The 12978-nt window shown below is 34.7% G+C and overlaps 1 protein-coding gene across 6 annotated transcripts; it reads left to right on the top strand.

Moving 5' to 3' along the window:
* Nucleotides 1-3247: 3247 nt before the first annotated feature.
* LOC145133022 (Protein kinase superfamily protein) lies at nucleotides 3248-12003 on the top strand. Of its 6 annotated transcripts, XR_013718345.1 has the most exons (17): nucleotides 3248-3766; nucleotides 4565-5481; nucleotides 5555-5739; nucleotides 5849-5997; nucleotides 6080-6139; nucleotides 6232-6303; nucleotides 6384-6456; nucleotides 6533-6689; nucleotides 6763-7054; nucleotides 8292-8406; nucleotides 8491-8654; nucleotides 8737-8811; nucleotides 8898-9230; nucleotides 9583-9645; nucleotides 10005-10034; nucleotides 10134-10166; nucleotides 11645-12003. XR_013718345.1 is itself a non-coding variant. In XM_079067968.1 (13 exons), exons 1-13 carry the CDS (start codon nucleotides 3443-3445, stop codon nucleotides 9081-9083), a joined length of 2769 nt encoding a protein of 922 aa, XP_078924094.1. In that variant the 5' UTR covers nucleotides 3248-3442; the 3' UTR covers nucleotides 9084-9362. The 6 variants fall into 6 exon arrangements, 1 of the variants encoding a protein (XP_078924094.1); XR_013718344.1 differs by having other exon boundaries at nucleotides 9583-10034; XR_013718343.1 differs by lacking the exon at nucleotides 11645-12003 and having other exon boundaries at nucleotides 10134-10343.
* The last annotated feature ends 975 nt before the right edge of the window (nucleotides 12004-12978 follow it).

Below are 12978 nucleotides of genomic sequence, written 5' to 3'. Positions count from 1 at the left end.
TATATATACACACACACACACACACACACACACACACACAATCCATTTAACAAATAAGAACATCAAATATAATTCATACAACAAGTGCATTAACTATTAATTATATAGTTCCTAGTCTCACCCGACCTAATAATAGGCATATACTACCCTAAGGTCATGAAGTGCGAAACTCACCTCCAATATAAAACACTCTTTGAAGTAGCCTGATACACCCTTTACAACATGACTACCTTCAACCTTCCTAATAATAATAAACAGAGTTAAATTATGGCTACTTTGATACCCGAGAACTATAAATGGATTATGGACTAAATTTTAGATTTTTACATCAAAATTATGGTATGTTCAGGACCTGTTTTTCCCTCCTTAAACTCCGAATTTTGCAAAAATGTACAACACTTATGTTGTTCAGATCCATACCTTTTCAGGGACTACTCGCATGCCTTCATACGATTTTTTCTATAATCTTTGACGAATTTTACAAAACTGCCTTGCATAGGAGCTCAATCCGGACCAGTGTGAGCAAATGATCGATTTCACCCTAATTAGAGGCATTTCCAACTTTCGTGTAAAACTAATGAAATGAAGAAGACTCAAATACATAACTTTGGGCACCTGTTTTAACCAAAACCGATGTCTCTAGCATCAATTATGATGTTTACAAAAAACGGGACAAAACAATGGATTTTTCAGAAAGATGAAACTAGGGTCAGGGTTCAATCCACTCAATGCATTAAGTCCCAAATTAAATTAAGACCTTCCAAGTCTGTAACACATCAGCGCTATGTCCTATAAGACTTTTCCAAGCAATGAGGAAGAAATCATATCTACGTTGTTGAGATTGAAAGCTCCATACAAGCCTTGCACTTAAAACGATTGACAACAACCCTTAAACTTTTGTCATGATTTCAGATATGTGACTCGAGCTCCAGACAATAAAAATAAAATTCCAAAGGTAAAAACTTTAATATAGGTCTTCGGAAGTTGCACTCCAATTTTCTCGATCATCCGATGGTTCATTCTCCGGGGATCGTCCAAACACTGTTGTAAGATCTTTAAAAACGGACCAAAGGGCTTCTAGCTCATTGGTATTCGGCGTTGCCCTCCCTCTTTGAGGCTGAGAGTTCAAATCTCGTCGTGGACATAAGTGAATTTAAAGAATAATTTATGAGTAAGTTAGATTTTCCGTTTAAAAAAAGATCTTAAAAAACGAGAATTCCGAAAATTTTCCAACTTGGAGTTGTTTCCCTTTTCCTCCTCTTTGGTCAAACTCTTTCTTAGTGAAAGTCTAGGGTTTTAAGTTTTATATTAGTTCAACTTCCTCCTTGGGTTACTTGGATCCCCGTGGTTCAAAACATTTACACTTAGGTCCTCCTCCTTAATTCCTTGCAAATTTAGCATTTTTCTTTAGAATTATCTCTTTCTAACCCCTCGTAAATAACCTTGTACAAACTAATATGATACCCTTAAATAACATTATTATTTCAACTAAAAAATAATAACCCCTAACATTATAAATCAATTTCTTTGATAATTACTTATTTTAAAATATAAAATGGAAAATGGGGTGTTACAAAGTCCTTCATTTGACGGCTGTAGAGACACACCCAACACATATCCATGGCCCCATAAGTCATTTTCCTATGCGGTACCAAGGTCATTTAATCATAAACGATGTAATTAAGGGTATACCATAGAGTTAACTAAAAATATACGGGAGTGAAATAATTAAAAATGTATCCCCCCTTGTGAAGTACCAGTACCACGGTACCACCTTCGTATCCCACACTTTTTTAATACATTGTAGAAACATGGATACCATAGCCTCAAGTTGTATAACATGCATCTCATGTGACAAACTACTCGTGACATTCATCAACCTCCATTTGCAACCCGACTATAATTTAGTCCTTATTAGTTGATGGTACATTGGGTTGTGGTGGTGGTGGGTCAGATGCATATGAACCTTTGCCAACATCTGGTTGTGCCTTCTTTTGTGGAGGCTCATAGGTAGGCGAGTTGCGAGGCGATGATGTTAAAGAATGTGTCATGTAAACGTGTGTCGTAGCTAAACACATTACTTTCATATTTTAATTTCACAGACTCATTCTTCTTAACCACCTGAAATACACGGGACCGAACGGCAAGACCATAATCGGAGGCAACAAATATTCACCAAATTGGAAGTCGGTGAGAATATAAAATTCTTTCTTCCTGAAAGTCAGCTCGTACCCCCAACCTCAAAAACCATTTCCTCTACTTCGCTTCGAGGGTCCGTCACAACTTCGTGGCAAAAAACGTAATGTAGAATTAAAGGATCCCCTTTTACCCCCACAGGAATAGCTAACCACCTACAAATATAGGTCTTTCGAAATATAGCCTTACATGGCGGTGTGTCCCTGAGTGTCACAAGCATATCTGCAACAATTGTGGGTGTGCAAGATAGTGTAATTGATGATTCAAAAATCTTGTCATGTTGCAAATAAAACCAACCAAAATAATTTGAAAGTAAATTCAGAAGTTTAAAACGGTGAACCGAAACGAAATGTGATGAACATTCCGAAACTGTTATGCACATTCCAGACATGTTTTTCGTGTTCCAGAGTAGTTCCTCGCATTCCCCCCATGTTCCATACTTGCTTTTCGTGTTCCGGTATATCAAATTTCGATGTATAATAGCCTAAGACGATAACTAAACTAGTTTTGGGTTAGTCCTAACTATCAATTAAACATCTACAAACGACCTGGAATGTGTTATTTGTGTTTCGGACTAACTTACTTACATCAATAATCTTAAAAATCAAACAACTAAAAGTGTAGGAGTCAAGGATTTACTCGTAAAGCGAATAAATCATCGAGATTGTGTTCCATATATTCTTTGGGTTTTTAGTCTGAAATATGTAGAAAGGGCAATAATGTGTTAGAATATGTTTGTAGTTTGTGCTCCAGAATATGTCGGGATAAAATCCGGAATACGGTTTTATAAATTGTACTCCAGAACATGTCGGAGTATTCCAGAGTGTGCATTCCGGAATGGGTTGAATAGGTCGGGCCGGGTCCACAGTTCGAAATCCATTCCGGAGAATATGATTATTTTGCAAAAACAATTTTATTGAGATTATTTTTTAAAATAAACACAAAAAAGTTATTTTATTATTATTTATTATTTATTTTTTAAAATACATAAGTATGGTAATCTTTATAGAATTTTAAAGACTTAAAGGATTTATTTCTTTCACATGGTACCGATACCAATAATGCATATATGAGTGACGATTCTAAGGTTGGGCAGAAATCCTTTGCAAGATTCAAGACAAACCATTGCGATTTCTTTACTCCGTTTAACCTCACTCGCAAATCGCAATTCGTATCGAATCTATAATCCTCGCTATCTCCTTCGATTTTGCCCCTTTTTCTGCAAATCCTAACCCTAGTTTTCCCCATGGCCAGCGACAACGAAGAACGTAAGCATCGTCGTTCCTCTGACGACGAATCTGAAGAACCCTCGAAACGCCGTAAGCACCGCCATCACCGCCGCCGCCACCACCGTCATCATAGTCGAAAGCACGACAAGCACGAAGACAGACGTGAAGAGGGCGAGGAAGAAACCACAAATATGCCTCCTCCTCCTCTTCCTCTTCTTCCGTCTGCTAATTCTCAGCCCGATTATGACATGGAAGAAGGAGAGATTTTGGAAGAGGATGGCGCTGATGTCGGGGTGAAGAAGACTGCAGATTCTGATGCCGAGTCTGGAGAAATCAAAATGGTCTGTTCGGACCCTCCTTACTTTCTTTTTTCTTGTTTCTGTTATAATCCATGAACTGCAACAAATTTTTTTCGTGGTTACTATTGGTTGCTGAGAAATTGACAAAGATTAGGTATGCAAATGGGCTATTTGCACCCAATTTCGTCTTTGATAAAGTCGATTTCATTTTAAGTGGATGGAGTAGAAATAGGGTTTCGGTTTCTCAGCATCCAAAAAGGATTTAACTTTACCTTCTAATATCGTAGATTTCGCAAGACATTGCTATGGCAGCATAAGCAAGTTTGCTATTGCACAAGCAAACAAAAACACTCGTTTTTTTCAATCAAGAATCTTAAATCCATTCCATTCAGCCCCCCTAAAGCTTGAATGAAACCATGTTGTTTTTGTTGCTTTTGCAATCAAGGAACTTCCTTTGACAGCCATAACAAGCATGTCTGTACTTTTGGCTTTTGTATTCCTCCCTGTTCATTTGTGTAACGGAGGCCTTGGTATTTCTTGGGGTTCTTACAAATGTTTTAAAGTCCTGTTTGCAACCCACAGAATTATGATATGAATCTGAAAAGGAGCAATCCACTCCACCACCAGTTACATCTTTTTTCCAGGCCACAGTTAAAAAAATTAGGCGTATCCTGAAGACTACTGATGATTTTCAACTGATTTGTAAGAACTGGTTACATGTCTCTTACTCCTTTTCTTTTCCTGCAGTTCTTGAACTTGTTGTCTAATGTTAACCTTTTGGGATCTCTACCTATCATAAATGTTCTTTCATTGTTTCTTTTTTATATGTCTTGTTTGCAGGAAACCCATGGAGCTCTGGTCGTGCCCAACCATAGTCATGTTAAGGAGGAAAGTTTAAGCAAGGAGGATAACAATAATGGGCATATGAGAAGCGTTTCCCCTGGTGGAAACGATAACATAAAAACCCTTTATGATGAGGATCATGAAACAAGGGCCCACAAAAAACATCCATCTAATGACAACCATTTGAAAACACATAAAGACTCATCAAGAAACCATGCACATGAAAGAAGCCGAGAAGATGTTTCTACTACTAGTAGATCTAGGTCTCATGAGCAAGGTAGGGAGAGGTCACGTTCTAGAAGCATTTCTCATGGAGCATCTCGCCTTGAAACACACAAAGAGGATGTTGAGTATTACACAAGCAGGAAACACAGTGGGGATGCTGATAGTGAAAGGACAAATAAGCCCTCGAAGGACTACAAACATGGGAGTAGAGATTTGATAAGGGACAAAGAAAGAGAGCGTAGTTCTAGTCGTAGCAGACATAGTCTACAAGTAGATAAGCATCACAGCAGGGATCCTGGAGAGAGAATTAGAGAGGGCAGCAGAGATAGGGAGAGAGATAGAGATAGAGGGAGAGATTTGAAAGAGATTGAGAGAGATAGAATGAAAAAGAAGGAAACTGAAGTGGAAAGGCTTAACAAAAGTAACAAGGATTCAGAACGATATAGAGACAGAGAAAGAGAAAGAGAAAGAGAAAGGGATAATAGAGACAGGAGAGAGAGGGAAAGGAGGGATTTTGAGAGAGATAGTAGAAGTAGAAGAAACTATGATTACAATGATAGGAACAATGATTACAAACATCATAGACCTGAAGAAACAGACTACAGAGATAGAACTAGGAAATATGATGGACAAAAGGGTGAAAGTCACAAAGGTGCATCTTCAGATGTAGATATAGAGAAGACTAAAAGGTTTGTTTTATTGTTTCATACATCTGTTTTGTCAGTTAATGCTGTTTTTTTTTCTAAATTATGTTTTGAATAGGGAGGAGGCTGATGAAGAGATGTATCAAGAAAGAAGTTCATTGCAAATTGAGGAAGATGAAGAAGAAGATCTTAATAGAATAAAGGAGGAAAGTAGAAGGCGTAGACAAGCCATTCTTGAAAAGTACAAGACTAAATCATTGAAACAGCAGCAGCAACAACCTGTGCCTCAATTAGAGGATACATGTGAGGTTTTTTCTTTCTTTCTTCTTCTTCTTCCCATTTGAGCATATAAGAAACTTATGACTTATTTGTGTCGAATAATCTAATAGTTTATGACTTTATGTATCTTCAGCTAAAGCAAATTCAGGCACTCTTGAAGGTCAAGGGGAATTGTCAGATAGTAACACAGGAGACACTCCATTTTCAGTTGGAAGATCTCCTCCACAAAATGGTGTTGAGAGGACATCTGGCACAGGTGGACTTGGAGAGGGTACTCCAAAGGTGAGTTTTTTTTTCATTTCTTTTTTTCTTTTTTACTTGATGTGTAGTAATGATTTTGGTTTTAATGGGAATCAAATCACAGAGTGAAAGATCAAATGGTGATGATATATTTGGGGAATCTCCACCTCATGCACGTGAAAGGGTAAATCTTGACCTTCTATTTGTATGAGTTTCTTTACTAATTTTCTGTGAAATGTTTGAGATCAATGACTTTGGTTTCTTTTAAATGAACAGAAAGAGGAAAGATCAAATGACATGTTCTCTGATGATATATTTGGAGAATCACCAACTGGAGTCCGAAAACCTGTAAGACACACACACACACACTCATTATTTCTAAAATCTAATAACAGATTTGCTTATAAGGTTTTGTTATATATGTTCAGGGAAAAGGAGATGGTTTAGCCATTCAAAGAAGTGGTCTTCAGGATAACTGGGATGATGCAGAAGGTTACTACAGTAAGTATATCACAAGATCTGACACTTTTACCCTTTATTACACAAGTTTCCTGATTTACCCTTTTGACACATTTAGGCTACCGTTTTGGAGAAGTACTTGATAGCAGATATGAAGTTCTTGCAGCACATGGGAAAGGTGTGTTTTCAACAGTGGTTCGTGCAAAAGATCTGAAAGCTGGATCCACTGATCCAGAAGAAGTGGCAATAAAAATCATACGCAACAATGACAAAATGTAAGCAGTTTGTTTGACTTTGACTTGGTCAATGAGACAACAATTGAGTATGCTGAGTTTGTTGTTATGTTAGGTATAAAGCTGGATTGGAAGAGCTGGTGATACTGAAGAAGTTAGTAGGTGCTGACATGGAGGACAGGAGGCACTGTGTGCGGTTTATTTCTAGTTTCAAGTATCGGAATCATCTTTGTTTAGTTTTTGAGTCTCTTCATATGAATCTTCGTGAAGTATTAAAGAAGTTTGGTAGAAATATTGGTCTTAAACTAACTGCTGTAAGGGCCTATGCAAAACAGCTCTTCATTGCTCTAAAACACCTTAGAAACTGTGGTGTCCTTCACACTGACATCAAGCCTGATAACATGCTGGTCAGTTCCATCACCTTTTTTATCTTTTGACTAAATTACAACAATGGTCCCTGTACTTTCTGACTTTACCCTGTTTAGTCCAAAGTTGAAACTTTTCTCAGTTTAGGTCATCTTTGAGAGGTTTCGTATTGATTTTGGTCTCTGGAACCTTGAAATAAGGACCAAAACTGAAAAAAGTTCAAATTTTTTCTGATTAAATTACAAAAATGGTCTCTATGCTTTCTGATTCTTACTGTAGCTAGTCCAAAATCAAATCTTTACAGTTTTCATCCTTATTGCAAGGTTTTATGTTGATTTTGGTCCCTGGAACCTTGACATAAGGACCAAAGTTGATATGTAATCTTAAATTAAGGACCAAAATCAAAATGAAACTTTGAAATAAGTACCAAAACTGAAAAAGTTACAAACTTGGTCTCTGTGCTTTCTGACTCTTGACTTTATATAGTCCAAAATTGGATCTTTTTACAGTTTTTATTCTTATTTCAAGGTTTCATATTGATTTTGGTCCCTGGCACCTTGAAATAAGGACCAAAATCGACATGAAACCAAAAAACAAGGACCAAAATCGATATGAAACATTAAATTAAGGACCTAAATCAATATGGAACGTTGAGATATGTACCAAAACTGAAAAAATTTAAATTTTTTCTCAGTAAATTACAAAAATGGTCTATGTGTTTTCTGACTCTTACTGTATATATTCCAAAGTTGAAACTTTTTACATTTTTTATCCTTATTTTAATGTTTTATATTGATTTTGGTCCCTAGAACCTTGAATTAAGGACCAAAATCGAAATGAAACCTTAAATTAAGAACCAAAATCCAAATGAAACTTTGAAAGAAGTTACCCAAATCAGTATAAAATCTTAAATTAAGGACCAAAATCAAAACTAAACCTTGAAATAAGTACCAAAACTGAAAAAAGTCAACTTTTTTTTTTGAGTAAATTACAAAAATAATCTGTCCTTTCCGACTGTAACTTTATATAGTCCAAAAATGAATCTTTTTACAGTTTTCATCCATATTTCAACGTTTCATATTGATTTTGGTCCCTGTAACCTTGAAATGAGGACTGGAATCAATATGAAACTTTAAATTATGAACCAAAAACAGAGTCCCAGGGACCAAAGATTAAAAAACTTCAATATTGGGCTAAACAAGTTAAGTGTTGAAAAGTACAGGGACCAGTTCTGTAATTTACAGTTTTGAAGGCACTAACTTGAAATATTTTGTTTAGGTAAATGATGCGAAGAATGTTCTGAAGCTTTGTGACTTTGGGAACGCCATGTTTGCTGGGAAGAACGAGATCACACCTTACCTTGTTAGCCGCTTTTATCGTGCCCCTGAAATAAGTAAGCAAGCAAGCATTGACTTTTTTGTATATAATTATTACTTGTGGAACAAGTCATTGACCAGTCAAACATGTTGTCATGCAGTTTTAGGTTTGACTTATGATCACCCTGTTGACATGTGGTCTGTTGGCTGCTGTCTGTTTGAGCTTTACACTGGAAAAGTTCTCTTCCCTGGCGCCACAAACAATGACATGCTTCGCCTTCACATGGAACTCAAAGGCTCTTTCCCTAAAAAGATGCTTCGAAAGGTCGGCTTTTTTAATTTTTATTTTTTTTTATAACGTCTATTTAAAAAAATTTTACCTTTTTGCCCTTGTGGTCTTCTTGTAGGGAGCATTTACCGAACAGCATTTTGATTCGGATCTTAACTTTGTTGCTATAGAGGAGGACCCTGTTACCAAGAAGGTAAGAAATTTTTATCTGTTACATTTAAGATTTAACCATATTTTATTATTTTTTTCTTATATTTAATGGTTTTGTTTGGTTTTTAGACTGTGAAGAGATTGGTTAATATGAAGGCGAAAGATATTAGTTCAATTGTTATGAGCTCACCTGGAGAGGATCCGAAAATGGTAGCAAATTTTAAGGATCTTTTGGAGAAGATTTTCATTTTGGATCCTGATAAGAGGCTAACTGTACACCAGGCATTGAGTCATCCATTCATCACTGGAAAATAAAAGAGTTTTTATCAATTTAATGATTTTCATTTTAGATTGCACATTTATGTGTGTCTTTCTTTACCTATGTGCTGACATGGCGGAGGTACGATGACATGGACGACCCGACCTGACCGGTTGGCGGTGGGATGTGTACTGTGTTCTATTGTAAGATAACTCGCCACATGGCGTTTTCTTCTTATTCTTCTTCTAGTTGTTCTTGATCTGATTCAAGTTTTTCTTTACTCTACTTTGTATATTGAACATAAGCTCTGAAACTGTATTTGGAACTTTCTTTTATCTTTCTTTGCTCTATAGATTAAGATGCTTGCATAAAATAATACTGTTTTCGTTGTGTTTTTCCTTCAAATTCTTATGTTTGTAAATTGTAATGATTGTTATTTGTGTTTCTTTGTTGATGATGTGTTGTTACTTTATACTATATTGTGTTCCAGTTTCTTATGTAAAGATTTTTAATTTCTGTAAAGTCTTGGGAAGTCTGATATGTTTTTTGATTCAGGAATCCAGCAGTGCTGTATGTATGAGGCAGTGCTTTACATGTTTAAATGGCACTCTGGAGAAGGTATTTTGGTTTGTCTGTTTGGATATTTTTCTGTGACAACTTATCATTACTTGCTTATATTTCAGAAAATCTGTTAAATCTTTTCTTTTTCTTCATGCTTTTTTATACTTATGAAATTAATTAATTAGCATGTGTGGTGGAGTTTGTCTAGTTGCTATGTCATTCTTTAGAGGATGACATCTGTTTCTTTCTCATTGTGAAGTATAGGTTATAGTGTGTGTTCTGACTGAGTTAAGAGACATAGTTTTTTTTTTTGTTGATTTTATTTGTTACATAATTAATTAAAGTTAAAAATTATATTCTAATGATATATTCTTTCTGTTCCACCTGATTCATGGTTTGGTGCGTGTGTGCTGGAGGCTGGAGCTTTAAAGTAAAGACTATATACAGTGAGTAATCCTCTTAACTTTTACTCTTCTTTTTTAATAAAAAAAATAAAAATACTGGAAGTGAATCTAATGATATGTTCTTCCTTTTTTGTGTTTTAGGATACAGTCTCTGTGCATCCATCTTCAGCTTCTGTAAGTATCAAAACTGATTTTTTTGCATAGATAGTGAAATAGAGAGATAAGATGATAAGATGAATGTTTATTCACTGTGAATGCACATCACATCTGCTAGTTAGAATAGAAGTTACAATATTTGCCTCCCATGCATTCATATCATATTTTATTGTGTTCTTGATTGAAGGTGCTAAAGTTAGGTTTTGGAGGGACATGTTAAATGAAATGCACAAAATTACTTTAAACTAAAAAAACAATATTCATTAGAAATTAGAAAATGATAACAAAACTGGAAAAAGAGTGGAAAGAGGCTACTACAATTACAATACATACTTTGGATCATATATATGTATGCTAATCAAAATAAGTTAAAAAAACATTAAAGTGTTGTGCATTGCTTGTTTCAAGGACTCAAAATGATGAAAACATATTTCAATTCATTAAATAATGACAAAACAAAACCTCATAAATGGTCCCTGTGGTTTCCCAAAATCTGTGATGTAGTCCCTAAGTTTAAAAAACTAAGTCCTTGTGGTCACGAAACTTTTAACTAGTCCCTCACCTACATAAAAATACGTTTTTTACCCTTTTTAATATATTTTTGATTTTCTTTATTTAAATCTATTTTAAAACAAAAATGATTTTTTTTTACTTGGGCCCGCATCCCTCCCTCTCTTTCTCTCTCTCTCACACACACACACACAAAATCAACTACTGTGATAAGAGGTCTAATGGTTTGGGTTGGAATGCAAGCCACAAGGTCAAATATGTATTGAACATTTTTGTGGTCTATTTAAACACTGAATTCTCAAAGTAATTAGTGCACAAATTATTCGCTTAGAGATTGTATTTTAAAATCTTAATTTTTTTATGAGAATGCTGCAAAAAACGATGCATGTTTTTTTTAATGGAGTCCAAAAAGTTTTTTCTTCCTAAATGCTTTATTTTTCGTAGCGTTTTGTTGTTTTGGTCCCTATCAAAATGATCATTTTGCTCTCCAAGGTAGCATTGGTTAAGAATTTCTCCAATCCTTTTTACCATTTATTAAATATAAATGAGACATTAATTTTCTTTACTGAAGCATATTTATATAATCACAACAAGAGACATCACTAATCTTTACCATCTGTTCATCTCCTCCAATGTATTCTTCGCCTACCCTAAAACCTTGATTATTTAAAACAAAATTGATTGTTTGGAACATTGTGTCTTTAGTTTTGTTGAAAAACACATCTTTTTATGACTATGTGTGGTGTCGTACCCATGCTATTGTCTAACATCACGGCTTTGAATATTACAAGAAATGTTTCTGATTTGTGCTTACCCAAAAAATATGTCATCGGGAGGAAACAAAGTCGCATTAATCGTTTCATGTTTAAACATCGGGCATAGTTCCTTCTGCAAAACAAGAAAAAGTTGAAAGCTTTAAATTTAAATCAGGACACATAAATGTTCGAAAGAATTCTGATTTAAGTTAATCCATTTCATTTGGGAAGCATACATGATGTGATTTGAAGTTTTGAACCAACTACGAAACAGTGTTGGGAGTGACTTTTGTCGTGGAAAGGGCAAGTGTCTCGAGAAGGTGAAAAGAATATTGAAGGTTTTTTTTTTTTTTTTTTTTTTTTTTTTTTGTCATCATGCATTTTGTTCCATCGTTTTCCATCCATTTGAGTGAGGCAAAAATGAAGTGAAATGGTCCCATTGACTTGGTTAAATATTTATTTTTGTTCTAGTCTTGTTCTTGCCAAACTCTATACAAAACGAATCTGTTCAATCTTGTCCTGTGTAACAAACACTAACTTATTTTACAATTTATTACATTTAGTTTAGAAAAAAATATATTAGATGGGTATATTTTGTAACTCTATTTATTTTTACTTTGCCAACTTAGCGTGATGCCATTTTCCCACATTCTTTCCTCACTCCCATCTAACCTTGGAATTGTTTATGGGAAAATGACATTGTAACCAGTAGTCCTATGAAGTTTTAGGAATTGGTCTAATCAATCATTAATTGTTATTATTATTATTATTAATTTTGGTTTTATGGAGAGACATAAGGTCGGAAGCTAAATATGTGTCTTTTTAGTCGCCATAACCTATTTTAAATGGCCACATCAGCAAATCTAACCACAACAACAGTTGCGTGGATTATCAAAGTGAAGGTTTTGTTTGACTTGAAAATCACTTATATGTTCATGGTTTGTTCTGGGACAACTACTTTGCTTGTATTGATACATGGTAGACCTTGTATGTTGTTGACTTTTGACTTGTGTATATAATTGTTGAAGAGAGAGAGTAGTGCAGCGACTTTGTGTCACGCAATCGCATGCAATAAAAAGAAAACTAGATAAGTGCCCATTTTAGTTTTATGAATTTATGGTTAAATTTTTATATGCACTGTTTCTATACATAAAAGATTTAGCATGTCTGCAATTTTTGAAAAATACTTTGGGCATGTTCGACATACATCTTTTGGAGCTTCTAGCTTTTGGTCTTTTAAAAAAAACTTGAAAAAACATAAAAAGAAGCGGTAGGAGTTTCTAGCGGTCTAACTTTTGGTTTAAACAAAAGAATTTTAAACTTAAAAGCTATTTCAAGTTTATATTTTTGCAGATTGGCTTAATTATCCATTTTTTAAAACTACTTTTCTATTTTATATTTTTAAAAAATATTTTTTTATATAATATTATATGTTTTAAAGTTTTAAACTATTTTTGCCGAATACTCATATATAATTAAAAGCTAGAGTTTCTAGCTACTACCTACCAATTATTATCTACTAGCTTCTAACTAATTTTTCCCAGTTAATTTTATCAAACTAGCGT

This window comes from Lactuca virosa, chromosome 8 (genome assembly GCF_052849685.1).
Source record: "Lactuca virosa cultivar CGN04683 chromosome 8, Lactuca_virosa_CGN04683_v6, whole genome shotgun sequence".
Taxonomy (NCBI): Eukaryota; Viridiplantae; Streptophyta; class Magnoliopsida; order Asterales; family Asteraceae; genus Lactuca; species Lactuca virosa.
This window is presented reverse-complemented; position numbering and strand designations above follow the sequence as displayed.

Coding starts and splice junctions, on each gene's coding strand:
- LOC145133022 (XM_079067968.1), top strand. CDS start 3,443: ATGGCCAGCGACAACGAAGAACGTAAGCATCGTCGTTCCTCTGACGAC. Junction 3,767..4,564: donor AGTCTGGAGAAATCAAAATG/GTCTGTTCGGAC, acceptor TCTTGTTTGCAG/GAAACCCATGGAGCTCTGGT. Junction 6,304..6,383: donor CAACTGGAGTCCGAAAACCT/GTAAGACACACA, acceptor ATATATGTTCAG/GGAAAAGGAGATGGTTTAGC.